The 27,600-nt window shown below is 42.2% G+C and overlaps 1 protein-coding gene across 1 annotated transcript; it reads right to left on the bottom strand.

Moving 5' to 3' along the window:
• Positions 1-689: 689 nt before the first annotated feature.
• Positions 690-26,731, bottom strand: LOC143930501 (uncharacterized). The gene is made up of 3 exons (XM_077454857.1): positions 26,593-26,731; positions 21,383-21,482; positions 690-2,247 (listed from the first exon to the last, which is right to left on the bottom strand). The coding sequence occupies exons 2-3, from the start codon at positions 21,420-21,422 to the stop codon at positions 959-961; spliced, it is 1,329 nt and encodes a 442-aa protein (XP_077310983.1). The 5' UTR covers positions 21,423-21,482; positions 26,593-26,731; the 3' UTR covers positions 690-958.
• Between the last annotated feature and the right edge of the window lie 869 nt (positions 26,732-27,600).

Below are 27,600 nucleotides of genomic sequence, written 5' to 3' on the forward strand. Positions count from 1 at the left end.
ATGAAATTGAAATATTCCTTTAAATATTGTGCCTGGGCGGTGTCAATAGTATGCCTGTAACATGGTGCATTTTTCCTGTGTTTAGGACTGTACCACAAATGACATTTCTAAAGGAAAAATCCATACCAGACCCTTATCTGAGCATGCAATCTGGCAGGCCTCAGGGAAAGAGGGGGGAAGAGAGAGCGCCCCCCCCCCCCCTCCGAACCATACCAGGCCACATGCCAGGCCATCTTAATATATAATCTTTTTATAGCCTAGGCCATCTTTATGTAGAGCAACAATTATTTTTTTTTCAGATCCTCAGAGAGTTATTTACCATGAGGTGCCATATTGAACTTCCAGTGACCAGTATGAGAGAGTGAGAGTGATAACACCACATTTAACACATCTGCTTCCCTTTTGTTGCCAACGGTGGTTTAGACATTAATGACTGTGTGTTGAGTTATTTTGAGGGGGCAGAAAATTTACACTGTTATACAAGCTGTACACTCACTACTTCACATTGTAGCAAAGTGTAATTTCTTCAGTGTTGTCACATGAAAAGATATAATAAAATATTTACAAAAATACGAGGGGTGTATTCACTTTTGTGAGATACTGTATATATAACTCTTGATAGGTGTTGAAAATGGGTTGGTATTCCTATTTCTATATTTATTTATTTATTTTGAAGTGAAAGTTTCTGCTCCATTATCGATATATGTTTATTGCATGTAAAATGTCAAAATGAACAGAGGGGGAAAAAAAATCTTTCAAAAAATGTAACTTTCTACAGTTAAAATTGCTGAAAGTCATGCACATGTTTAGACTCAAAGCATAAGGTAACAATAGCAAACAAGCCTGTACTGAAATATATCTTCGTACATCTCTATTTGAAATTTTAGAAAGTGGTCATTTTTACATGTCTTTATTGTTGGAAATAGAAATGATAGACATTGGAATTAACAAATGTAAATCATTTTTCCATATATTGTTGAGTGGATACATACTGGCAGAAGCAGATCCCATCTTCTATATGTCCAGGAGAATCTTTACAGTTGAAGGGGAAATGTTTCCTGGCCAAGCAGCAAGCATAATCAGAGGAATAAGTGATGATAGCCTTCTCCCACATGTTTGTGGCCAATGTACTACCGTAACCAAATGTAAGGTAAAATGTCTCCATGCACTGACACAAAGATACATAGACAAAGTGCAACTGCTCTCTGGATAAGCAACCTGCAAGAACAGAATTTTTACTTAAGATAAGGTTTGCCTGGCCAGTCTTCATCACCATTTTTCTGGTCACTAGCTTAGTCTGTCTGACTTTCCAGTAACAAACTTTAAAACACAAAGTTGGCATCAGAAACACAACGGCCATTGCAATGGGCAAAAATGGTAATATATCAAAGGCATCAATTTGTTTTGATGTGATTAGATAAGGGATCACATAAAGGCCTATAAGAAAAGATATTGGACAAATTAATAAAAGAAGCAACACTAATTGGCAGACTTGAGAACGTAACAAAGAATTTGAAGGAGAAATATCATTAATAATATCAATAGCTTCCTTGTAAATTCTAGCATCATCCAAAACTGCCCTAAGTGAATCAGGGACAGAATCAGAAGCAAAGACCCCAGGTTGCCAACTTTCCCCTTTCTCATTGAGAGCTGGCAAGGTAAGTAGGTTCTTCCCAGCGTACAAGAATGATGGCTGATAATGGATTAAAGTAGAATGAGCCAGCTGGCTATTATTGCTCAGAAGAACTTGGGTAAGTTTATCAAAGAATTGCTCATCATCAGCTTCTAGGTAAGTTAAATGGCTGAGGTGAAGAGGTATTGGACATGGCTTCAACATAATAGGAACTATGGCTTTTTGCAGCATGCAGTCCTGGAACACAGACAGGTTGGCTTCAAACAAACACCAGCGGCTGCGTACAAAGTCTGGACTCAGCACCATCACAGTCTTTTGGCTGCTCTGGATACACTCAACCATATTATCTATAATAGTTTTCCCTGGGACAAAGTCTCTTTCGTGAAAACAGATCTTCAGGTCAGGAAATGCATCCTCCAGTTTATGAGTAAGCCCAGACACCCAGATAGAATCCCCCGTGCTGTAACTGATAAAGACATGGTACTTGTCACCCTTTCTCAGAGCAGGAATGGAAGGCATCATGTCATAGCTCATATTTTGGTTGCTGTACTTTAGTCTTCTTTCAGGTGGCTTTTCGCAGGTGCTAGTGAGGTTGTCTTGTTTGTATGTGTAAACTGTAAGAAGGATCAGATATTAGTGAAATTAGTATAAAGAATGATTAAACAGTCAGTTTAAATTTTGTTTAATTACTCTCTCTGCCTAGTTCAATACCTAAAACAAGTATATGACTTTACGTAGCTTCCAGCAATAATGTAAAGGAGATAACAGTGTGGGATGAGTGGTCTTTGAACATTAGTTCCTGGATTTGCATATGTATTACAGCTGTTTCAAGGGAACCAAATCTCTGTATGCTTAAAATGGAGATATTGCAGCAATAGAAAGAACAATTATTAATGATGGGAAGGACAGAAACAATATATTGCAACTGTCCCTCACATGTAGAAATGCGCTGAATTACTGGTTGAGTGGGAACTATACACAGGTAGAGTTAATTTCATTGGCGAAAATACTTTTCTCATACGAAATCAAAATCAATTAGAATTTTCATCAATTAAACTTATGATAAAAAAAATTTCCACATTTCATCAACGAACAAAAACGGAATGAAAATGTGAGGGAGGGACATTCAAACTTCTACTTTCCTTGGAACTAGACCTGTAAAGCCTGTGGGTGTTTCCCTCCCAGCACGCTTATTGGTGTGGCATGCTAGCACTGTGCAGCTTTACAGGCTGCCTCAGATGACCATCCAAAGGACTGTGCAGAATTTACAGGGCTCAGCCTCCTCCTCAGATGTCCATCCAGAGCACTGTGTTTGCTATTACAGACCTCCACAGGTGGCTGTCCAGAGCACTGTGTGCACGACATGCCTCCTCAGATTGTCCAGAGCACTCACTGTGCATTACAGGCCTCCTCAGATGATCCAGAGCACTCCTCACTGTGCATTACAGGCCTCCTCAAACCGTCCAGATTTCTCTAAAAAGATGAGGATTCTGGCGCTCCAAATAGTGTGATGCCCTTGTAAACAATTATGTAATGGTGGCTTTAATAGCACATCTTAGTCAATCAATAAAATATATTGTGAAAAGGAGGCAGTCATCCTCAGAGGGTGTCCATTAACTCTGTCAGCAAGAAAGGAGTGTAAGAAGGGGGGAGGTGCCTACTGAGATAGTCCTACTGTTTATAGAATATTAGTGTAATATATACACTTACAGATTCACAAGGTGAAGATGCCGTCAGGGATGAAGGTGTCCTGGGGTACTCTGAAGACGCTCTGCGGGCTCCGGTAACATTTCCTTGGATGTGGGGGTGTGAAATTCCAACACAGGCTTCTCTGCAGTATTCACTTGACAGGAAGCTCCACGCTGTCCAGTCTGGAATGCGGAAGCGGAAGTGACGTCCCCATGCAGGGCGGGCATCCAAACCCAGGACACCCTCATCCCTGACAGGCATCTTCACCTTGTGAACCTGTGAGTGTATATATTACACTAATATTCTACAAATAGTAACCTGCTTGTTGGTCTGTGTAAATGTCCATGTTCAGTCACCGAATCTATTATGTAGTAGCTGCTGCACCTGCAGGGCTCTAATGAGGATAATTGTGGGGTTTGCATCACCAAAAAGGATATTTTTGTTGCACAGGGGGTGCCCAAAACCTCTTCTTCACCTTGTGAACCTGTGAGTGTATATGCCTCATCTTCACCTTGTGAACTGTGAGTGTATATATTACACTAATATTCTAAAAATAGTAGGACTATCTCAGATGGTGCCTCCCCCCCCTTCTAATGCAGCGTACACACGGGCGGACTGTATGGCGTACTTAGTCCGTCGAAACACATTTCAGCGGACAGTCGGCTCGTGTGTGGGCTTCAGCGGACTTTTTCAGCGTGCAGTCTGGCGTACTAAGTATTTCGGATTTTTCGAAATTCTGTCTGTCGTACTTTGGTTTCAGCGGACAATCCGCTCGTCAGTAGGCTAGTTCGACGGACTAAGAATGGCGCATGCCCAGAAAGGATTTACACGGCGGAAGGGTGCTTTGCTGTGTATTGGACTTCCTATTTCTAGTCCCGTCGTACGTGCTGTACACGTCATCGCGCAAGCTTTCGACGGACTGTTTGTGCATCCGTGTGTGGTCAAGTCCGTTCAGTCGAAAGTATGACGGACTGTCCGTCGGATTGTATGACGGACTAAGTACGCCATACAGTCCGCTCGTGTGTACGCGGCATTACACTCCGTTCGGACATCTCTCAGTCCCATTTACTTCCCATCCCCACTTGCTGCATAAGCTACAGAAATGTCGGTGTCTGGGACTGGGAAAAATAGAAGAGAAGATCTGTAGATGCATTTTATATTTGATGCTAAGGAGAACAATACCCTTTGCAAACCATGAGAAGCAACAATCACTGGTAAAAATACAACAAACTTGAAGCATCATTTGCAGACGAGTCATACAAAGGTAAGCACACCTAACTCCACTTTTGTGGGTGATCTTATCTATGTACATTGCAGGGATTTTAGCAAACTTTGTTGCATTCAGATTTCCTAACTTTAGTTATTCTGAAGTAATAGCTGTTTGTTGGTCTGTGTAAATGTCCATGTTCAGTCACCGAATCTGTATGGGAGTTATAATTATCTAGTAGCTGCTGCACCCGCAGGGCTCTAATGAGGACAATTGCGGGGTTTGCATCACCAAAAAGGATATTTTTGTTGCACAGGGGATGCCCAAAACCTAGCTTGTATCTTAATGAAGACTTCTTGGGAAATCAGTAAGCCAGTAACACAAGCAGGAAATGAGTCAATTTCTGGGGGGTGCTCCATATAGCATCTGTGTGCAGAATGCCTCCAGGTTGCCATATTGTATTACATAGTTAGTAAGGTTGAATACAGACACCAGTCCATCCAGTTCAACTGGAGTGGGTGTCTACAATTGTCACCATCCCTGTACATTGCACACTCACATTGGTCCCTATCCTCAAGTAGCCTACAATCCAAGGTCCCCATTGATATACTAGGGCTAATTTTGAACAGAAGCCAATTAACCTACCAGCGTGTCTTTGAAGTGTATGAGGAAACTGGAGTATCTGGAGGAAACCCACGCAGGCAAAGGGAGAACATGCAAACTCCAAGCGGGTAGTGTTGTGGTTGGGATTTCAACCAGCGATCCTTTTTACTGCTAGGTGAGAGTGCTACCCACTACACCACTGTGCCGCCCCAAACATTTTACATAAAAGTACAGCAGTGTAGATTTAAAAGGAAAGGTAATTTTTAATAACATTATGTAGCACACCTGTGCTGGAATAGGATTTTTTGTTAAAGCAGGCAAAATGTTTAGGCTTGGCTGGCAGCCAAGCCTGTGTTTTATCTGTGTCAGCGGAGTGACTCAGGGAGGCTGATATTACTCACATTCAGTATCTCTAAAGCCCCGTACACACGAGCGGACTTTTCAACATCCAAAGTCCAACGGACTGAGTCCGTCAGACTATTCGATCGTGTGTGGGCTGCAACATACTTTTGACTCGCCAAAGTCCGAAGGACTTTAGAATATGGAACATGCTTCAAATTTTTCCGAAGGAACTCCGCCGGACCCGGTCCCTTCTAAAAATTTGCTCGTGTGTATGCTATTCCGACGGACTAAAACCGACGCTAGGGCAGCTATTGGCTACTGGCTATGAACTTCCTTATTCGAATCCAGTCGTACGTCATCACGTTCGAATCCGTCGGAGTTTAGTGTGATTGTGTGTGGTCCGCTCAGCCGAAAAGTCCGTCAGAACTCTGTCGGAACTCCGGCAGAACTCAGACGGAACTCCTTCGGAAGTCTGTCGGACATAAGTCCTCTCGTGTGTACGGGGCTTTATACTTCCCCCTACTTCTAGAAATGTGCAGAAGATTCTAGAAGAATGGGAGTGGAGATGAGGAGGAGATACCTGGAGTATTCTGAGGGCCCGCACCAATCCCCAGCAGATGGGTTGGCAAGGGGCAGGCCCTCTCAAATACTCAGGGTCAGCCCAGCTGGGCAGGGCCAGATTAAGAACATCATGGGCCTGGTGCTGAGGATTTGGTGGGGCCTTTTATAAACAATAAGTAAATAAAAATGTAAACATTTTTTTGTTATAACAAATTAAATTAAAGAGAGAGGGAGGATGAGAGAGAGAGAAAGGGGATGAAAGAGGTGTGAGGGGTAAGGGATCGAGGATGAGAGAGAAAGGGGGGGTGAGAGAAAGAGGATGCACATGAGCATGTGTGGGAATGACATCAATGCAGCCTGGCCAAGGCAAGTGACGGAAGGCACAGAACCCAGAAGGAAGACCGGGTGAAGATGTTAGTGCCCAGGCCCCACCGGATTGATCACAGCACAGCACTGGAGGGCTCAGTCTGACAATTTAAGTGTATCCTAATGTGCTAATATGCTGTGCATACTTGTACATTATGGCATAACCTACCCCAGGGCCTCTAGAAAGTAGTAATGTTCGAAAAGTTTACTACCGCTTTAATATCACAAGCCTCTCATGGGGCCCCCTACTGACCCTGTGGCCCTTGGGCAGAGCCTAAGTGCATAGTTGTCAACATTTCAAAAATATTTTCAGGAACGCTTTTTTACAATTGCTATATTTAGAGTAGCTGACATCCCCTATGTTCCTCTATACATCACAATAGTAATTACAAAATTAAATAAATACTAATAATGGGGCAGAACAAATATGAGGACTGTGAGATTTCCTTTAGTTGAACTGACAAAAGTGTGCCCATTCTAGAGCTGGTAACATTGAGGATATTCAGTATAATTTTAAAGAACAGTTTTTGTGGGTAAGAGGCATAGGGGAGGAGTATGGATGGTATAAAAGTGGGAAGTATGTGCAGGTGAGGGAGAGGAATGTGGAGGGTCTAACAGTGGGCACTATGTACATGAGGAGTGCAGAGGGTATGGCAGAAGGCACTATGTACAGGAGAGGAGTGTGAAGGGTATGACAGTGGGCAGTATGCACTGCAGAGGAGTGTAGAGGGTATGACATTGGGCACTATGTATAATAGAACAGTGTGGAGGGTATAACAGTGAGCAATATGTACAGGAGTGTGGAGGGTATGACAGTGGGCACTATGTACAGGAGAGAATTGTGGAGAGTAGGACAGTAAGTAGTAATTACAGGAGAGGGGTGTGGAGGGAGGGTATGACGCTGGACACTATGTATAGGAGAGGAGTATGGAGGGTATGACAGTGAGTAGTATGTACAGGAGAGGAGTGTGGAGGGTATGACAGTGGGCACTATGTATAGGAGAGAAGTGTGGAGAGTATGACAGTGGGCACTATGTATGGGAGAGGAGGATGAAGTAATCTGGGAAGGAAAAATGTAAAGGTTTGTGGAAGGATGTTTAGGGACTGCGTAGTGGTTAATTGGGCCATACATGGATTGAAATTACACCAATTAAGCAGAGACCAGCCATAGTCGATCTATGTATGGGCTAGCTGGTTTTACACAAGTCAACCTATTAACCGACTTGAGTACAACCAGCCTGTCAGGTTTTCCCCAAAACAATCAGTGCTGCCAGCTATAGTTAGCAACACTAATCATTGTATTGTATTCACTGGCAGAACACAATAACACTGCGGGAGTGATTGCCCCATTCACAGGTCAGCAGGTGAGAGGGTGTGTGGGGACAGGCTGGGTAGAGATACTAGTCAGTCCCTGGGTAGGCACTGGTTAGTATCAGAGCCAGATACACACAGGTTACATACGCCAGGATCGTTAGAACGAGAGCAATAATTCTAGCACTAGACCTCCTCTGTAAGTCTAAACGTGTAACCTGTAAAAAAATGTAAAGCATCGCTTAGTACACAACAAAAAATAGTGCTAACTTTAGTGGGGTTTTTTAATGAATGAAACAGTTTCTTTCCAAAAAAAAAGTTTGAAAAATTGCTGCGCAAATGTCATGTAACATACAAAGTTGCAAAGACCACAATTTTATTCCATAGAGTGTCTGCTAAAACAATATATAATGCTTGAGGGTTCTGAGTAATTTTCTAGCATAAAAAAAAATGATGACTTTTACATGTAGGAGAGAAGTCTCAGAATGGGCCTGGGTGGCAAGGGGTTAATTATAAGTAATATACAAATAATTATTATGAGCACTGTGAGTTCATCCTCTCAGTCTGCTGCAGAGTCTTCCACATTGTGTTTAAACTGGCCGCTCTGTATGTAGCTTCTGACAGGCTGCGCAAGCAGCCCTGTATCTCCGGAACCATAGATGATAGCAGCCCCATATTTTAACCAGTGCTGGAGTGGGTCTTTAGCTACCTATCCCCCATGTGGGGTCTCTGTGACTCCTGATCGCTGAGCTACAATCCTCAAAGTCAATCTTTTTTTTTTTTTTTTTTTTTTTTTGGGCAAATGGGCCTATCTTGAGAAAGGGGCCTGGAGCTGCAGCTCCAATAGCCCCTATGTTAATACGGCCCTGCCAGACAGAGACAGAGTGTTAGACTGTCAATGGCTCTTGAGGATAACCCCCTAGCCTGAGCTCTGGTGAGGAAGGGGCTTTCTTCATGACACACACAGGTGTCTTGACCTGAAGCACGGGAGCAGGAGCTGGACAACAGGAGAACACTGCCAGGCAAATCTCCAGGGAGGAAGACAGTCAGATGGGGGGGGGGGGGGGGGGACTGAGAGGCATGCCTGAAAGGTCTGTGAGAGAGCAGTCTGGAGTGAATGCAGCGCCAGTCTGGGAGGACTGTGGAAGTTTAGCCAAGAGGGCTGGAAAAAGGGGAAGCTGCAGCCAGGTGGGCTGGCAGTGCCTGAAGAGGTGGTTCAGTAGCCACAGGAGGACAGCTAGGCACTAGGACTTTGCTACACAAAAAAGGGGCCTGCGTTCCCTGTCGTTTGCTACCCATATGACTAAGACTTTTGTCAGATCATCCAAACTGTGCCAGCTGGTCCTGGAAGTTATAGTGCTGCAATCAAGAGTTGCAGAGGAGAAATGTATATACAGACTGTATATAGTTATGTCCCTGAAGAGTTGTACTGCTAAAGTCAAGTGGGCATCCCATAATATCCCTATCCAAGTTTATCCCCCTTAATAGCACATAAAAACAAAGCACTGGGTTGTTCTTCTGACTGAAGTGTGCTGTGAAGATGCGGTGTGCCTGGCTGTGCAGGGTAGGGAGATACCTATATGACAATTGTATACGCTATATTATTATTTTTTATTTGATGATTTATCAGACTACTGTCTGTGAAACCCTTATTGATGTGGCTGATGATGAAATTCAGGAACTGCTTAAAAAGGCAGATGAGTATGCCCTAAGAAAATCCACAGTGCCCCACACACAAGATAAAGATCTGTCAGAAGATGAGGCGGAACAGGAGAATTTTGAAAAATCAAAGGAAGATGCACCAACCACATCAAAGATGCTACTCTTTCAGTTTCTCTCAAAATGCTGCAGAAGACCTAGGCAAAAGACCCAGGGAAAAGACCTCCCCAAAAAGCATATAGCAGCATATCAGCAGCTCTGTAGTGCCCACAGGATCTCCCTCCAGCTAACACAGTTCACTTCCCTGTGTAGAGTGGAGCTGATAATTTCCCGGGACAGAGACCCCTCCCCTCTCCACTCTACACAGGGATGTTAACTGTGCTAGCTGAAGGGAGATCCCATGGGCACTACAGAGCTGCCGATCCCCCCCTCCTAATGCTTAGTGAGCTGACAGCCAGATGGGCAGGGGGAGATGCTGCAGGCACCACAGAGTTGCAGATGAGTGGCCATGGGGTGATCTGCTGGAAGTTCACTGTTGTGTGTTTTGGGAAAGAGTGTGTGTGTGTCTGTGTGAGTTTCTATATGTGGACGTGGGGAGGAATGGCCGGGTGTCGGATGGAGGAGTATTTACCCGGACCGAGTTTTACCGACGTCTCAAGAGTGGTAGCTTGGGATTGCCACCCCCGGAGGAGAATGTCGAAGTAATGCCATTTGTCTTCGCAGCAGATGAGGCTTTTGGTCTGGGAAAACCATGTCATGAGGCCATTCCCTCAGAGAACCCTCACTCCTCCCTGAGAAGAGGGTTTTTAATTACCGGCTGGCCAGAGCCATAAGAGTTGTGGAGAACGCGTTTGGGATTCTGGCCAGCCGGTTCCACCTGTTTCAAACGGGCATTTATATGGCGGAATACAAACTTAATACCATCATCTTATCTTGTTGCATCCTGCATAACTTTTTGAAAAGAAACAACCCAAATTATGTGGTCACAGTTAGGCCTGACACCGGACTTCAGCAAACAATGATGTCCCTGGAAGCGGCCCGTCCTGGCTTGCCCCCCCCCCCCAAAGCACCTGTGAAGTGTGACAAAATTATGTGCAATATTTTTCAGGGAGGGGGGCCATTGCTTTGCCAGAACATGTTGAATACATTTTACATTTAATCTGCAAAAATCTGGATTTTGATTCCCTGCTGTTGTTTCTTTTTTCTGTCTCCTAGTGCACTTGTAGTGCCAAGTGGTTTGTACATTATTATCTAAACCCATTGACACTGTAAACACCAATTTAAACACAATTTTTTTTATTGATCATTGAAAGAAGAAGCCACCCATTGTTGAGTAAAAATCCTTTTACCCCGTACACATTCACATGTGCATTGTAAAACATTTTTTTGTAAAAAAGTATAAAGTTTTGAGTTATCTACATTTTTTAAGGTTACATAAACAGCCATGTTTCAAAATAGAACATACATAACTCTGGAACTTACAAAGTTCAACATCGAAAAACTTAAAAGGCAAGATCACACATTATATTGTCCAAATGTGTGGATCTCACCTTCAACAGATGGGGTGAAGTCACCCCTGTAAAAGCCTAATTTTGAAGATGCACACAAATTGGGATTGATGAACGTTATAATGAAGGTAAGATTTTAACTTTGGTGACATGAGCGGACTATACTGAATCTAGATTGATGCCTATATTGGCTTTTAAGATTATCCTGAGATCAGTGTTTTTGTCTTTTGTTTGGTCTTGCAGAGAAAATGTATCCATTTAAAGACCAAGAAATCCTGGGCGAATTCCTGGATAAATATCGAGATATGAGAAATTTATGGGAGGTGAAAAACCCCTTATATCACAACAAAGCAGCTAGGAAGGCAACGCTGTTGAAGCTGCTTGAATTTGTAAAGACCCGGGCCCCCAATGCAGACATGAGGTCTCTGGAAACGAAAATTTGTAGCTTGAGAAGCACCTATAGGAAGGAGTATCAGAAGGTCCAGCAAACCCTGAGGTCAGGAGCAGCAGCAGATCAGGTGTATGTACCCAGTCTGTGGTACTATAACAGGATGCACTTTCTTGATGACCAGATTGAGGGCAGGGAATCGCTTTCAACTCTTCCGGCACTCCTTCCCTCCAGCCTTCCATCCAGCCTTCCCTCAACCCCAGCTGAGGCTTCCATGGACCAACCTGGGCCGTCCATCCAGGAGGAGATTGAGGAGCCCAGTTGGAGCCAGGTATAGGATTTTTATACATATTTTGTATGTAAAAATGATGGTTGTTAACTAGATGTTATTATTGATAAGAAATGAATGATTTAACGAAAAGTGTTTCACATATCAATAGACAGTAGTGGCCAAAAATGATTGGGACAAGAATGAGAAATGCTGGGCTCAGAATCATAGTCTTTTCTATTTAGTAACATTAAATTTGCAACATATATGAGCTGAAAATTGTGTGTGTTTGATGAACAAAAAACTAAAACTATGTCCCTTTTTAATACACAGGAAGACCTCAGCCAGGACGAGGCTCTGGCAAGTGGCACACAGGAGGAGGTGGGGGAAGGTGTCAACCAGGAGGTGGCAGGGCCCAGTAACACTCAATCCCAGGTGCCTCCCCTCCTCCTTCCATACAAAAGGCCCAGGAAGGGGACTAAAACAGAGGAGGCAGCACTGGCCCTCATCAAGGAGGCTAATGACACCCTGAAATCCCCCCTCAATGCTGTAGAGGCCTATGGCATCTACATAGCCTCCAATTCACAGCAAATGGAGGAGGGCCAATGGCGCAAATGTGAAAAAATCATATTTACAACTATCCGCAAGGATTTGAGTGGTTAACTAACTGTCGACGACCACCTGTGTGTGCTCCCCCATCCTCCTCCTGCCACAACTCCACCTCCAGAGCCACAGCCTCCAGGGAAGGCTGCAGGGAAGGCTGTACGGAACACAAGAAAGTGATTGGCTGCCTTCAGTCTGGTCTGACAGAACACACAGCCTGTTGTAGTACCACAGCCTGGGTACATATGTCATCTGCTACTGTTCCTGTTCTCTGGGATTCCTGGGCCAGATTGACCTCATTTCTATATAGACTTCTCAAGCTACCAAGTTTTTGAGCCACAAAGTTGATGTGTGCCTTGGGGCCACAGGCTTCACAAATTCAAGCACTTCAGCGTTGCCTTCATCTTTATTTTGTTATTATGATGTTAAATAAATTGTGATTTTTTTTTCAGAAAATACTTGCCTATGTGTTTTTCTTCAAATAGCAAATATAAAATTTTTTGGGTGAGTAGGCAGGTACATTTCAAAAATACAATGTCAACATTAACAAGGGACACCAACACCAAACAGGTTTACAAATACAACGCTATAATGATGTTGTGAAAACATGACATAAAAAATAAAAAGGAGAGCACAAGAAAATAATACAATAATCCAAAAAATTATATTAATGAAAAAAAATATTATGTAGATCTGGCTTACATTAAAATAAAGATTATTCAGGAGATACCTAGAAATAATAAAAAAATAAGTTTGTCATACACAAGGATAAAATAGACCCCCCATTTAGGCCCATAGTGAATGGGATTGATTCCCTTACCTCAAGAATGGGGAATACATAGATAAATTTCTACAACCTGTGGTCACAAAAACCGAAGCCTATCTGAGAGACACGAAGCAGGTATTGCAAATACTAGAAGGACTATCAGAAGAGGAAGGACCCTGGATTATGGCATCAGTTGATGTCTCCTCACTGTATACGGTGATCCAACACTATCAAGCCTGTGAGGCCGTAAAATGGGGCTTGAGAAAGTATAGCACGTTGTCGTGCTCCCAGCGTAAATATCTAGTCAAGTGCCTGGACTTTTGCCTTAAAAATAGTTATTTTTGGTATGACCGAGAGTACTTCCATCAAAGAACCGGAGTAGCGATGGGAGCCAAGTTCGCTCCCAGTGTGGCATGTCTATTCATGTCCCAATGGGAAGAAGAAGCGGTGTATACAAATAGACCCAGAGAATTGGCCATATATAAAAGGTATATCGATGATATCCTTATACTTTGGAAAGGGGAAACAACCAGCCTAGTCAGATTTCTGGAAGGATTAAATATTAACAATAGAAACATTAAATTATCCTGGGAAGTGAGTACCGGATCAATATCTTTCCTAGACTTAGAAGTTATACAAAATAACAACAAATTATATACAAAGACCCATTTCAAAAATGTCGACAGGAACAGTTACTTGCCAAGAGGTAGCTGCCATCACACCAATTGGCTGTGTAATATCCCAAAGGGTCAACTTATAAGACTGCGCAGAAACTGCACAGACACTAAAGATTATCGTCTGCAGGCTGAAAAGATAGGCCAGAGCTTTATAAACAAGGGATATGAAAATGAAGACATTAGAAAGAAAATCACAGAAGTGGAAAATATGGATCGTGCTATTTTAATTAAAGATAAACCTACTCCAGCTCGAGGGATGGATGGGATACCGCTCATACTAAACTACAATGCTCAATACAAGAAATTTGAAAAGATCATCAGAAAACATTGGTACATTCTGCGTTCAGATGTACACTTACAGGAATTGCTACCTGAATATCCTAAATTTGTGTACAAAAAGGCATTGACTTTGAGGGACAAGATCGTTAAGAATGTCCCTGATCCCCCACCTACAGGCCTGACTTTTTTTACGGGAAAAGGGTTCTTCCCATGCAAACGGTGTTTTGCATGTCTGAAAACAAAACGCCCAGCTGAAAAGAAATTTAATTTCACGTCTACAAGCACTGGGAATACGTACGAAATAAAAGATTTCATATGCTGTAACACCGAGGGAGCTGTGTATATGTTGCAATGCAGCTGTGGCTTGCAATATGTAGGCCGCACTAAAAGACCACTAAGGGTTCGGATAAAAGAGCACGTTAAAAATATTATTAACGGCTTTGACAAGCACAGTGTCTCAAGGCATTTTTGCATACACCATAATAAGGACCCCACCCAGCTCATGTTCTGGGGCATCGAACCCTATAAAAGACACTGGAGAGGTAGCCATAAGGTCAGAACACTAAGTCAAGCAGAGTCTAGATGGATTTTTACTTTAGACACTTTTACGCCCCAGGGACTCAATATTGATTTTGACCTTAATTGTTTTATTAGTGATTTTTGATTACATTATTTATATGTTTTTTTGCCAGTATGCTGTAAATTGACACTTTGTGAATTTTGGATCTCCTTTCCGGTGTCCCCTCTTAAATTGAGAGCGATTTTTATATATATTCTATTCTATTTTATCCCCCCTTTTTTACCTAGTCTCTGTTTTCAGTGTTGCTATTAGAGATTGATCATGACTCGTGTTGGGACCATGTTTATTTATCATGATCTTTATTCTGGGATCCCCACATTACTGTCCAACGTATTTTTGATCTATTACGTACAAATATTTTAGCCATAATTATGGATTTGTAACATATTTTTTACATGGTTTAGTCCACGTACTAACTGTGGTCCAGAAGATAGGCTTGAGCACCTTTCGGATTGCTGTCCCCCTCCTAGATATTATTGATTGTCAGATTGTCCTGCTGATAATCCATATTGCCAATAGTTGATTTTTAATTATTTGCTATGTCAGACTGTACCCCTTAATAATATTTTGATAATATCTTTTACATAGACTATTTTTATTCATAAATTATTTTTTATCATACCATGTTTTTTACCAGTGTAGTATTTATCCTGACCTTTTTTATACTTGTCTAGTATTGCTTGTATTTAATATTTTTTCGTTTTGCGTTAGATGTCATTTTTAGAAACGAACGGTGCACTAACGAGATGTGCGCTGTGTTGTTTAGATTTGTTTTCGGGGCTACGCCAGCAAGAACAATGGCGCCCGATTGTTTCCCATTGGGCTAAAACAGCCAATGACGAATCACATTAAAAATGCCCCTGGAAAATGATCGTAAGTGAAGTTTATATATTCTCCTTCACTGCCATGTCTGCGGGTTACAGGAAAGAGGCTGGTGTAGACGAGCATACTCATGTCTCTCATTATGTTTACACCAGCCCACGAGAAAATGGCCGCAGTTGTGGCCATAGCGAACTCCGGAAAAATGGCCGCCAATTATCGACATTATTTATACGTTCGTCCTTACCCCAGTTGTTATTCCCTGATGAAGTCACATGACGATACGCGTAGGAACACAATTGGCCAGTGAGGACACCGGAAGTGACGTCCGGAAGCACGAACGTGGCGCGCGTTCGTTTAGTTGTGCTTATTTTTATCTGTTTTAAATGTGAGTACCTATACCTTCGTTTTATATCCAATAAACTGTGAATACGTACTTCACCATTGGAGTGTTCCCCTTGCTTTCTCTGCATGTTACAACGTGCCTACGGTGAACGAGTGCCTAGGACTACATCACCTATTGAACTTACAACATTGGACAACAAGTGCCACTTTGGAAGTGCTGTTTACCTTACAGCAGTAAGGTAAGGTAATTACTGCACCTAGTGTGAGGATACAATACGCACAGGAACACTGGTGGAATTTACCTCCCGCTTTTTCTTTTTTGGGCACGCAGGATACTGTGTTTTTTTGACCACTGAACGGACATGTTTTTTGCATTATTATAGTTTACTTTATTTCTGTTTTGGAGCCTCTGTTCAAACACATGTTTCACTGTGCATGGACCATTAGCATTATGTGCATTTATTGATTTTTATTGCACTCGTATAACGACACCCAGCATTCAATTATATATATATATAATTTTTTTTTTTTTTTTATCAATGTAGATTATTTACATTGTTTTTTTTCTTGCACTTTATTACTTATGAATTTGCGTGCACTGAACACTGCTTCACTGCCATTCTGTATTATATATAGAGGACCCGCCATACCCAGTTTTTATGCTAAGTGCACAATTTGATTTGGTGTATTGCACTTTAGAATTTATGCACATTGTCTGAGTTTATTTAAACACATAGTCCCACATTTATTCTTCATTTATTTTTGGCTGTTACCTAGGTACATGCTAGTTGATTTTAGTTTAATTAGATTTATTTAGCTGGAGCGCAACACCATTTCTTAATCACCATCACTTATTTTGGGGAGGGTTTACACCCCTGCCGGTGTTTTGCTGCAACCACACTAGTTTTAGGACACATAGGTAGGCGCGAGAATACCTTCACTCCCAAGTTTGTGATAACTCTGTGTGAATATGAGCAGCAAAACAACTTCATTCTTCTAGCATTATATAAAAAAGAGAATGCGCGGCATTGAACAATTTAAACATTTTCAGTGTGAAGAATCTGCTATCTCCATTACGAATGCTAGTTTTACCAGACCGAGCGGTTCCGTCTCCTACTGGATTCTGAGCATGCGTGATTTTTGGCATGTCGGAATTGCATACACATGATCGGAATTACCGATAGAAAGTTTTTCCATCTGGAAAATTGAGAACATGCCATAAATTTTTGGCTGGCGGGAATTCGGACAGCTAAATTCCAATGGAGCATACACACGGTCGCATTTTTCGATTAAAAGCTCTCACCGGTCTTTTTCTGGCCAGAATTCCAATCGTGTGTACACAGCATGAGACACCTAGGTTGGATTCTCAATCTAGAGAGAAATCATCCTTACAGCCGGAAAGAAGGCTACAGTATTTGGGCCTGGTCAAAGAAACAACCCAGGAAAGGGTGTTCTTGCCTCAGACAAAGGTTAACGCTCTAAAAGAGCTGGTCCAGGCAGTCAAGGCAAAGAAGGGTCCTTCCATTTGCCTTTGTATGAGATTACTAGGGAAGATGGTAGCTTTCAAAGTGGTTCCTTATGCCCAGTTTCATTCAGACTGTTGCAACACCGTATTCTGTCTGCTTGGAAAAAACGGATTCAAGCCTTGGATTATTCAATGAATTTGGCCCCAAAGGTGTGCCAGAGTCTCAACTGGTGGTTTATAACCAGGAATTTACAGAAGGGGAAATCCTTCATGCCAGTTTCCTGGAAAGTAGTAACAAAAGATGCCAGCCTATGGGACTGAGGAGCAGTTCTAGAAGTGACCACTGTTCAAGGGAAGTGGTCAGAGTCCGAGAAGACCTTGCCCATCAATATCCTAGAGATTCGGACAGTACGTCTGGCTCTAATAGCCTGGATGTCCAGGTTGGGGAATGCTCCTGTCAGGATACAATCCGACAATGCAGTGGCCTATATCAATCACCAAGGGGGCACCAGAAGCCACGCAGCCCAAAGGGAGGTGGACCATTTTCTGTCTTGGGCAAAGAAACATGTTCCTTGCCTATCTGCAGTTTACATTCCAGGAGTGGAAAATTGTCAGGCAGATTTTCTGAGCCATCAACAGTTGTTGCAGGCAGAATGGTCTCTAAATCCCAATGTCTTTTTGGCCATATGCCAAAGATGGGGTATGCCATATGTAGATCTATTGGCGTCCAGAATCAACAAGAAGTTGAACAACTTTGTGGCAAGAACAAGGGATCCACTTGCACTCGGAGTAGATGCATTAGTGATCCTGTGAAATCAGTTTTCACTGATTTATGCATTCCTTTAAGTTCAGTTGCTACCACAGCTGCTTCACAGGATCAGGGAAGAAGGGAAGCCGGTAGTCCTAGTGGCCCCTACATGGCTCAGAAGAGGGATCGTGAGAATGGCAGTAGGGGAGTCTTTGACTCTTGCACCTCATCTGGACCTGCTGTCTTAGGGACTGGTATTTCATCCTGCCTTACAAATGCTAAATTTAACAGTGTGGATATTGAAGCCCACATTCAAAAAAATTGGGGGCTTTCAGGTTCGGTAGTAACCACCCTGATTAATGCCAGAAAGCCGTCATCCAGGACCATTTATTACAGGGTCTGGAAGGCCTCTATAACTTGGTGTGAAACCGAGGGTTGGCATCCTTGTAAGTATGTCATAGGAAGAATTTTGGCCTTTCTACAATTAGGAGTAGAAATTAAGCTGGCCTTGAGTACAATCAAGGGTCAGATTTTGGCCTTTGCAGTGTTTTTCCAAAGGCCACTTGCTTCGCATTATTTAGTCCAGGCATTCATATAAGGGGTAACTTGGATAACTCCACCAGTCAGAATACTCTTGTGCCCATGGGATTTGAATCTGGTTTTGTCTGTGTTGCAAAGACAACCCTTTGAACCTATATGGAATATTCCTTTGATCCTTTTAACAAGGAAATAGATTTTCCTAGTCGTGATAACCTCTGAAAGAATCAGAATTGGCTGCTTTCTCTTGTAAAAAAACTATACTTAATCATTCATAAGGATAAGGTGGTGCAGTGTCCGCACCCAAACTTTATGCCAAAGGTAGTGTCTGGTTTTCATCTGAATCAAGATACATTCTCTCAATGTAGTGAGAGCAATTAAAGCCTATCTGAAAGCGTCTGCTCAGATACGGAAAACTGATGTTTTGTTTGTGTTGCCAGAAGGTCCTAGAAGGGAAGGCAGCATCAAAATCTACTGTTGCTAAGTGGATTTGTCAGGCGATTAGCCAGATGTATGGCCTGAAAAGAAGGGTTCCTCCCTTTCAGATTAAAGCGCACTCTACCCGGGCAGTCAGTGATTCATGGGCAGTGCATCACCAAGCCTCTGTGGCTCAGGTTTGCAAGGCCGCTACTTGGTCGCCAGTACATACATTCACAATATTCTATCAAATGGATGTAAGATGGCAGGAGGACACCACCTTCAGGTGCAGTGTGCTGCAGGCAGCAGTATAGGTCCTCATGCCTGGCAGCGGCTATTTGCTTTGTGTCCCCCTCCTCTCAGGTGGCATTGCTTTGGGACATCCCACATAGCTATTACTATGGTGCTCTGTGCGCCGTGATATACGATAAAGAAAATAGGATTTTTAAAACAGCTTACCTGCAAAATCCTTTTTGGAGTACGTCACGGGACACAGAGATCCCTCCCCTCTTATTGGGATATATCTATATATTGCTTTGCTACAAAAACTGAGATATTCCCGGTATGGGAGGAGTTATATAGGGAGGGGCACTTCCTGTTTCCTTTTTGGTTATACCAGTGTTCATTCACCTAAAGGTGGCCTATAACCTACATAGTTATTACTATGGTGCTCCGTGTCCCATGATGTACTCCAAGAAAAGGATTTTACAGGTAAGCTGTTATAAAAATCCTATTTTCCTATACTAACAAACCTATATCACATCTAGAACACTAGAGGGGGCTAAAGTTATTATAGAAATAAGCATCATCCAATACCCTCGGGCCTTGAGTATTGGTTTAGTTATGTTGTGTCTGTGCTTGTAGTTGTAGCTGCAGAAAATGTTTTGTTGTGTCCAGTTACTTGAACTGTTAAAGTTCATGTAATATGTGCAATAGCATTACAGGCAATACTTTTTTTTTTTAAGTTGTACTTCTGTCAAAAAAGCAATATTCTTGTAACAAAACATGGTTTTATTTATAAAGATGTTATATAACAACTAAATCTGTGTCTGTAGTTTGTTCAACCCTTAATACAATAAATAATAACATGTTATTAGATTTTTACTCCAGGAATATATAATGAGTTTGGAAATTCTAGAGAAATGCTTAAATAATGCATTACAATTTAACTAAACCTATTCAATTGTAGTCGACTAGATTGACTTTAGTCGATTAAATTGTACTGGAGATTTTAGTCGACTAACATATGACTAAAACTAAAACAAAACTAAAAAAACCTTCTATGAGGCAGTGAGTTGCCAGCTAGATAAAGGAAGGCCCATAGACATGGTGTATCTGGATTTTGCAAAAGCATTTGACACAGTTCCCCATAAATGTTTACTGTACAAAATAAGGTCTGTTGGCATGGACCATAAGGTGAGTACATGGATTGAAAACTGGCTACAAGGGCGAGTTCAGAGGGTGGTGATAAATGGGGAGTACTCGGAATGATCCGGGGTGGGTAGTGGGGTCCTCAGGGTTCTGTGCTGGGACCAATACTATTTAATTTGTTCATAAATGACCTGGAGGATGGGGTAAACAGTTCAATTTCTGTATTTGCAGATGATACTAAGCTAAGCAGGGCAATAACGTCTCCGCAGGATGTGGAAACCTTGCAAAAAGATGTGAACAAATTAATGGTGTGGGCAACTATATAGCAAATGAGGTTCAATGTAGAAAAATGTAAAATAATGCATTTGGGTGGCAAAAATATGAATCCAATCTATACACTGGGGGAAGAATCTCTGGGGGAATCTAGGATGGAAAAGGACCTGGGGGTCCTAGTAGATGATAGGCTCGGTAATGGCATGCAATGCCAAGCTGCTGCTAACAAAGCAAACAGAATATTGGCATGCATTAAAAAGGGGATCAACTCCAGAGATAAAACAATAATTCTCCTGCTCTACAAGACTCTGGTCCGGCCGCACCTGGAGTATGCCGTCCAGGTCTGGGCAACAGTCCTCAGGAAGGATGTACTGGAAATGGAGCGAGTACAAAGAAGGACAACAAAGCTAATAAAGGGTCTGGAGGATATTAGTTATGAGGAAAGGTTGCAAGCACTGAACTTATTCTCTCTGGAGAAGAGACGCTTGAGAGGGGATATGATTTCAATATACAAATACCATACTGGTGACCCCACAATAGGGATAAAACTTTTTCGCAAAAGGGAGTTTAACAAGACTAGTGGCCACTCATTAAATTAGAAGAAAAGGGGTTTAACCTTAAACTATGTAAAGGGTTCTTTACTGTAAGAGCAGCAAGGATGTGGAATTCCCTTCCACAGGTGGTGGTCTCATTGGGGGGCATTGATAGTTTCAATAAACTATTAGATAAGCACCTGAACGACCGCAACATACAGGGATATACAATGTAATACTACCATATAATCACACACATAGGTTGGACTTGATGGACTTGTGTCTTTTTTCAACCTCACCTACTATGTATCTATGTAACTAATTCAGATGACTAAAATACAACCAAAACCAAAATTGCATTTTATTCAAAAGACTATGACTACAATTAAATCAAAATTTGATGTGAACAAGAACACTGTACACAGGGACTTTACCATACTGTCTTTCCCCGGAAGCTGAAGACTGAGATGCCATTTGAAAATCAACTGCCGAAGAGTCCCAGTTCCGTAGGAGTCAAGCCAGTGCAATCTGTGACTTAGAGGAAATAGAAAGAGACTTTGAGAAAGATCTAGGGACAATTGAGGTCTAGTCAAATTTTTTAAATCTACTAATACACTTATTTAAAACTCTATTTTAAAGCTAATTAACTTGACTGATGCCTATTTTTGTCTTAAGTCTATTTAACATTATTATCAGGTAAATAGACTTAAGCCCTTGTACACACGGTCGGAGATTCTGACGGAATGTGTCCTATCGGACCGTTTTGACGGATATTCCAACTGTGTGTGGTCTCCATCGGACTGTTTCCATCGGAATATCCGACGGACCAACTTTTCCAACTTGCCAGTAAAATTTTCCGACAAAATGCTCCGATCGGACATACTCCGATCATGTGTAGCCTACTCCGACGGACAAAGTGCCACGCATGCTCAGATCAAATTCCTAGACCACAGCTATTGGCTACTAGCCTAAATGTAGTCCCATCGTAATGAAATAACGTCCTCACGTTATGTACAATCGGATTTTCCAACAACTTTGTCCGACCGTGTGTATGCAAGAGTTTCGGACAAAATCCAACGGATTTGGTTGTCAGAATGTCCGACCGTGTGTACGGGGGCAAAGACATTTCTAATGTAGCTGTTTGGGAGCTGCAGATCAATATTTATGTCAAACTGTTGAAGACCAGTACATAAAGTAATAGAACCACTTACCTATACTGAGCAGGGGAATACATCCAAAACAAGAGGTGTTTAGTCTCTCTCCTGTTTTGTTGAAATGCAGTCCATCTTCATCAAGGCACTGAATGTGCAAACATATATGCCCTAAATCTCTCCCTCAAAACACCCACTAAGTAATGGTGTCACACTATACAATTAACCACTTCAATACAGGGCACTTTCGCCCCCTTCCTTCCCAGCCCAATTTTCAGCTTTCAGCGCTCTAGCGCTTTCAGTGACAATTGCGCAGTCATGCTACACTGTACCCAAATGAAATTTTTATCATTTTGTTTGCACAAATAGAGCTTTATTTTGGTGGTATTTATTCACGACTCCGTTTTTTATTTTTTGCGATATAAGCGCAAAAAAGCGGAAATTTGGGAAAAAAAACAATATTTTCTTTTTTCTATTTTAAAAGAAATCCAATAAAATCAAATTTTGTCATAAATTTAAGCCAAAATGTATTCTGCTACATGTTTTTGGTAAAAAAAAATTCCGTTAAGTGTATACTAATTGGTTTGTGTGATCACGGACATATGTACGCAAATGATCATGTACATATGTGTGCAGGTGTTCACGTACATATGTGTGCAGATAATCATTGGGACATGTGATTTTAGTGGGACATATGTGGGGGACATGTGTTTTTATTATTAGGGACATGTGTTTTTATTATTTGGGGACATGTATGTTTTGGGGACATGTGTGGGGACACTGTGTGGTGTGTTTACTGTGTGGTGATTTGTGTGTACACTAGACTGATGATCAGTGAGTAAAAAGCTGTAAAAAACAGCTCATACTCACTGATCATCAGTCGGCTGCAGCGTTCTGCTCTCCTCTCCTCAGCGATGACTTCCGTGTGAGGAGAGGAGAGCCGATTGCCTAGCAACCGGCTGTTTGTTTACATCACATGACGGCCGTGATTGGACACGGCCGTCATGTGATCAGGAGGGCCAATCACAGAGCCCTCCTGCCGATCTGTCCGGGTGACACGGGCGCATCGGGATCGCGCCGCTGCGCGGGCACGCGCGCGCGCGATCCCGCTACTTCTGATGGACTTTCCTGAACGTCCTATCAGGAGTAGACGGCTCCCACCCGGCCGTATATGTGCATTGGCCGGGTGGGAAGTGGTTAAAAAGATCCTGGCTGTCAAAGGGCAGCACAAAAATAAAAATAATCACAAAGAGGCAAATGAGTTACCACTTATGATTGACCATGTGCATAGCACTCAACTTTTTGAAATGGGAAAAAGGAACATCTTTAACCTCTTCAGCTTTTTGGACATACTGTATCTTCTGTTATGACCATGTAATCACTTGGGATGTGGTACCCTCTTGTTTAGCCCTTAATCTAATATTTCAAAGTCTAAAGAAAGTTAAACAAGCTCACAGCTGCAGTAGCAGCATGAACTAGTTTCAGATTTTCTCAGTAGGCTCTGGACTTTTATGTAAAATAACCTGGATGACTATAGAGCTGTCTGATCATTATTTTTTATTTATTTATTTTTATGGTTGAAATAGATGGACGTGTGTCTTTTTTCAACCTATGATCACTTTTATGTGCTTATGGGGTGAGAGCAATAATTTTAGGTTCCTGATTTATGGTTACTCTGATAAGGCCTCATGTACACTGCTGCTGCTAAATGGATGTTAAAGCGGAGCTCCACCTGAATTATAAAAATGTCTCCCTAATATTTGTAGCTCTGATATACAATGAGGACCTATACCTTTCATGTGCCTTTTTTATTCTTCAGTTACTGGCCATTTCCGGGTTCGGGTTGCTGCAGATATGGGCGGTGTTGCTGCGGATATGGGCAGGGTCCTTTGTGCCGCACTGTTTCCTGGGATCCTTTTTTCTTGTTCCCAGGAGTCTGTGCGGCGGCCAGGCGCGAGTTATCGCGCGATCAGTTAACATCACAACGGGGCGGGACTTCCTACGACCCCACCCGTTGTGATGGCAACCTGAGCTGTTGTCGGCGCTCCAATTTGCATTAACTGTGCATGCGCGAGATCGGCGATAGAATGGGCGGTGCATGCTGGTCCATCAGCAGCACAGTGTCCCGGAAGAGGATGCCTGTGGGCTTCATATGCCCACAGGCAAAATGACAACCAGCAGCATAACGATTTATACGTTTTTATATGAGCAGAAAACCGGCAGCAACAGTGTTTTAAATTGGAACAAGTGAGTGATAAATGTAAATATAATAGTCATTTCCCCCCCCCCCAAAAAAAAAAAGCTTGGAGACAGTGGAACCCCGCTTTAAGGAGCAAGTTGGGCAATTCTTTTAACTGCTTCTGAATGCTCCTATATGTTATTTTATCAGTACATGTACACAGGGTTATTTATAGTCCTTTCAAGGCAGTTGAGTTTAGAGGCCTTTTTGGAAAACAAAAAAATGAGTTCAGACGCTTAGTTTAGAGTCATTTCAAGCACCAAACGCTTCTAAACGTGGCTAAACACGTTAACTCGCGTTTAGCCACATTTCATCTACAGGTGTTTTTCATTTTTGGCTATTTTGAAAAAAAATCTTAATAATAATATTTTTTGTTCAAACGCTTCTAAACGCAAACCCAGCAAATGCAGCTAGACGCAGCATATAAATGCGGCAAAACGGACGTTTTAAACGTGGGTTACTATCTGTCAAGTTTAATCGTTCATGAATGGTTTGTAAAAACGTCCCGTGTACATAAGCTCATGAGCTGTGAAGGTATGCAAGGTGTCCCCTAGTGAAAATTTAGAGTATCAGTTTTTCAGCATGCATGCAGTTTTGAGGCCTGACATATTTGCACACAGAAATTGTGGATTCATTTGTGCTTTTCTGTACTAAAATGGATTTGTATTTGTTACAGAAAATATAGATTTGCTAAACAGCTGTACAAATACCAAGCATCTTAACCCCTTCAGATCCATTCTACAGCCAAATGATGGCTACAGCATGGATCTACTTTGCCAGGAGGCCGTCAATAGATGTCCTCCCCTTTGCATGCTCCTTGCGCGCAATTTGATCACTGAGTCAATAAGACTCAGGTGATCGCAGATCAGAGTAAGGGGCCACTTACCACGTGATCAGCTGTCAGCCAATGACAGCTGATCATGTGATGTAAACAGCGTGAGGAGAAAAAAAAGCCAATCACCGACTTCTGTGCAAGGGACATCAGTCCCGAAGAGGAAGAAGCGAAGCCGCCTTATCTGTGCCCACCAGTTCCGCCTGCCAGTGTCACGAATCAGTGCCCACCAGTGCATAAGTGCCAGCAATCAGTGCCACCTATCAATGCCCATGAGTGCAACCTATCAATGCCCACCAGTGGTGCCAATCAGTACCTCATCAGTGCCACCTAGCAGTGTTGCCTATCAGTGTCACCTACTAGTGCCGATCAGTGGCCATCACGGCCACCCATCAGTGCCCACCACTGCCAGCTATCAGTGCCCCCTATTAGTGTCCTTCAGTGCCACCCATCAGTGCCACCTCTCAGTGGCCACCAATGCCACCTATCACTGCCACCTCATTAGTGCCCACCAGTGCCACCTATTAATGCCCATCAGAGCTGCCTATTAGTGCCCATCAGTGTCGCCTTATCAGTGCAGCCTATCAGTGCCCATCAGTGCAGCCTCATCAGCGTACATCAATGAAGGAGAAAAATTACCTGTTGCAAAATGTATTAACAAAATATAAAACGGTTTTGTATTTTTTTTTTAATTTCTGACTTTTAAATTTTTTTTAACAAAAAATAAAAAACCCAGAAGTGATCAAAAAGACAGCTCTATTTGTGGGGAAAAAAAATCATTTGGGTACAGTGTTGTATAAGCACGCAATTGTCGTTCAAATAGTGACAGCTCTAAAAGCTGAAAATTGTTCTGGGCAGGAGGGGGATATAGGTGCCCAGTAAGCGAGTGGTTAAGAATTTGCAACTACTATCTTTTAATTCTACAGGGCCTCTGAATTCACAAAATATAAAATGTCCTGTTTGTTTTAAGTAGAGTTACAGGAAAAAATTCTGATGTTAATATATGTGTGATAAATGAAAATAATGCTCCAGTGTAGAAGTAGTTAAGCAAAAACTATGCAGGCAAAGAATACATCCCTGCCAAACCCTCCTTTCATGCCTATGAAGAATTAAAACATGCAAATTGTTAAACCCACAAGTGCTTTGTTTTTTTCAAAACAACATTTCTTTCTTTATACCAGCTTTTCAAAATAATGCAATACTACAAATGCAATACTAATACTTTTGTGCTGGTTAACACTTTGTAGTTAACAAACACATAATTATAAGGTTTGCTGAGGATCGTTAAACAGAAAAATTTGGTTTCAAAAGAGGAGTAATTATGAGCTGTGGTATGACTGCAGAGACGGCAAAGGCAGATTATCATTTTCCCCAAAAAAGACCCATTTCTTGAACAGCACAGAAATAAACATAAATACTTACCAATAATTGTTAAGAAGCAGGTACTTTCGTTTCTCCTACCTACATGAGTAAGAGCTAACACTTTCACTTTCTGGACACTGCCATGGAGAGGTAATATTACATCAAGTGAGCTGTTTCCTGTTTGTGCTGGTTTCAGTTCTTTACTGGCAGTTGGAGGAAGTGCTTTCTCCGTTTACCTTTTTATTTCTTTGCATTAAAAGTAAAATTATATTCATTTTAATGCGTTACATTTCATTCATTTTAATGTGTTACATTTCCCTGCTGTGCAGAGAAAGAGAGGCTTCTGATAAGCTTCAGTGAGGTGCAGAAAATTGGAGATGTGCTGCATTTTTATTTATCTCTATGCTCTGCACATGTCTGCCCAGTTATGGTATGAACAGAGCACATTGAAAAAGTAAAGCAGAAAGTGCATAAAAATTGATGTCACATGGTGTGAACTAGCTCATAACACTGATTCACACCTTAGCTTACATGTGGCTAGGGCATAGAGCAATCAGGTGATACAAGCTTTTCCTTAAAGGGATTGTAAGGTAATTTTTTTTTTTTTTTAAATAACAAACATGTTATACTTACCTCCACTGTGCAGCTCATTTTGCACAGAGTGGCCCCGAACCTGCTCTTCTGGGTTCCCTCGGCAGCTGTCTCTGCTTCCTCCCACAGGTGCTTCTCACGTTCATGCGAGCTCCCTATAGCCGCTCGCTGTATCACACGGCCCCGCCCCCTGCCGCTCCGCGCCAGTGGATGTGATTGACAGCAGTGCGAGCCAATGGCTGCGCTGGTTTCTATCCATCCAATCAGCGGCCAGGCTGAATGGTAGAAAGGACGTTGGGGGACGAGCGCAGGACTTTCGAGGGGTGAGGTAAGTAAAACGGGGGGGCTGGGGGCGCCGGCACTGTCAGATGTTTTTTCACCTTAGTGCATAGAATGCATTAAGGTGAAAAAACATTTACCTTTACAACCCCTTTAAAACTTATTTTACGGTGTCGAGTAATCATCAGTGGAAAATAT

Source organism: Lithobates pipiens, unplaced genomic scaffold (genome assembly GCF_037356315.1).
Source record: "Lithobates pipiens isolate NorthernLeopardFrog02 unplaced genomic scaffold, aLitPip1_a1.2 Scaffold_25, whole genome shotgun sequence".
NCBI lineage: Eukaryota > Metazoa > Chordata > Amphibia > Anura > Ranidae > Lithobates > Lithobates pipiens.

Bases quoted from the DNA above. Each gene is read 5' to 3' on its own strand.
- LOC143930501 (XM_077454857.1), bottom strand. From the start codon at position 21,422: ATGGCATCTCAGTCTTCAGCTTCCGGGGAAAGACAGTATG. The intron at 2,248-21,382 runs GTAAAGTCCCTG...TCCTTCTTACAG, and splicing joins TTCCGGGGAAAGACAGTATG to TTTACACATACAAACAAGAC.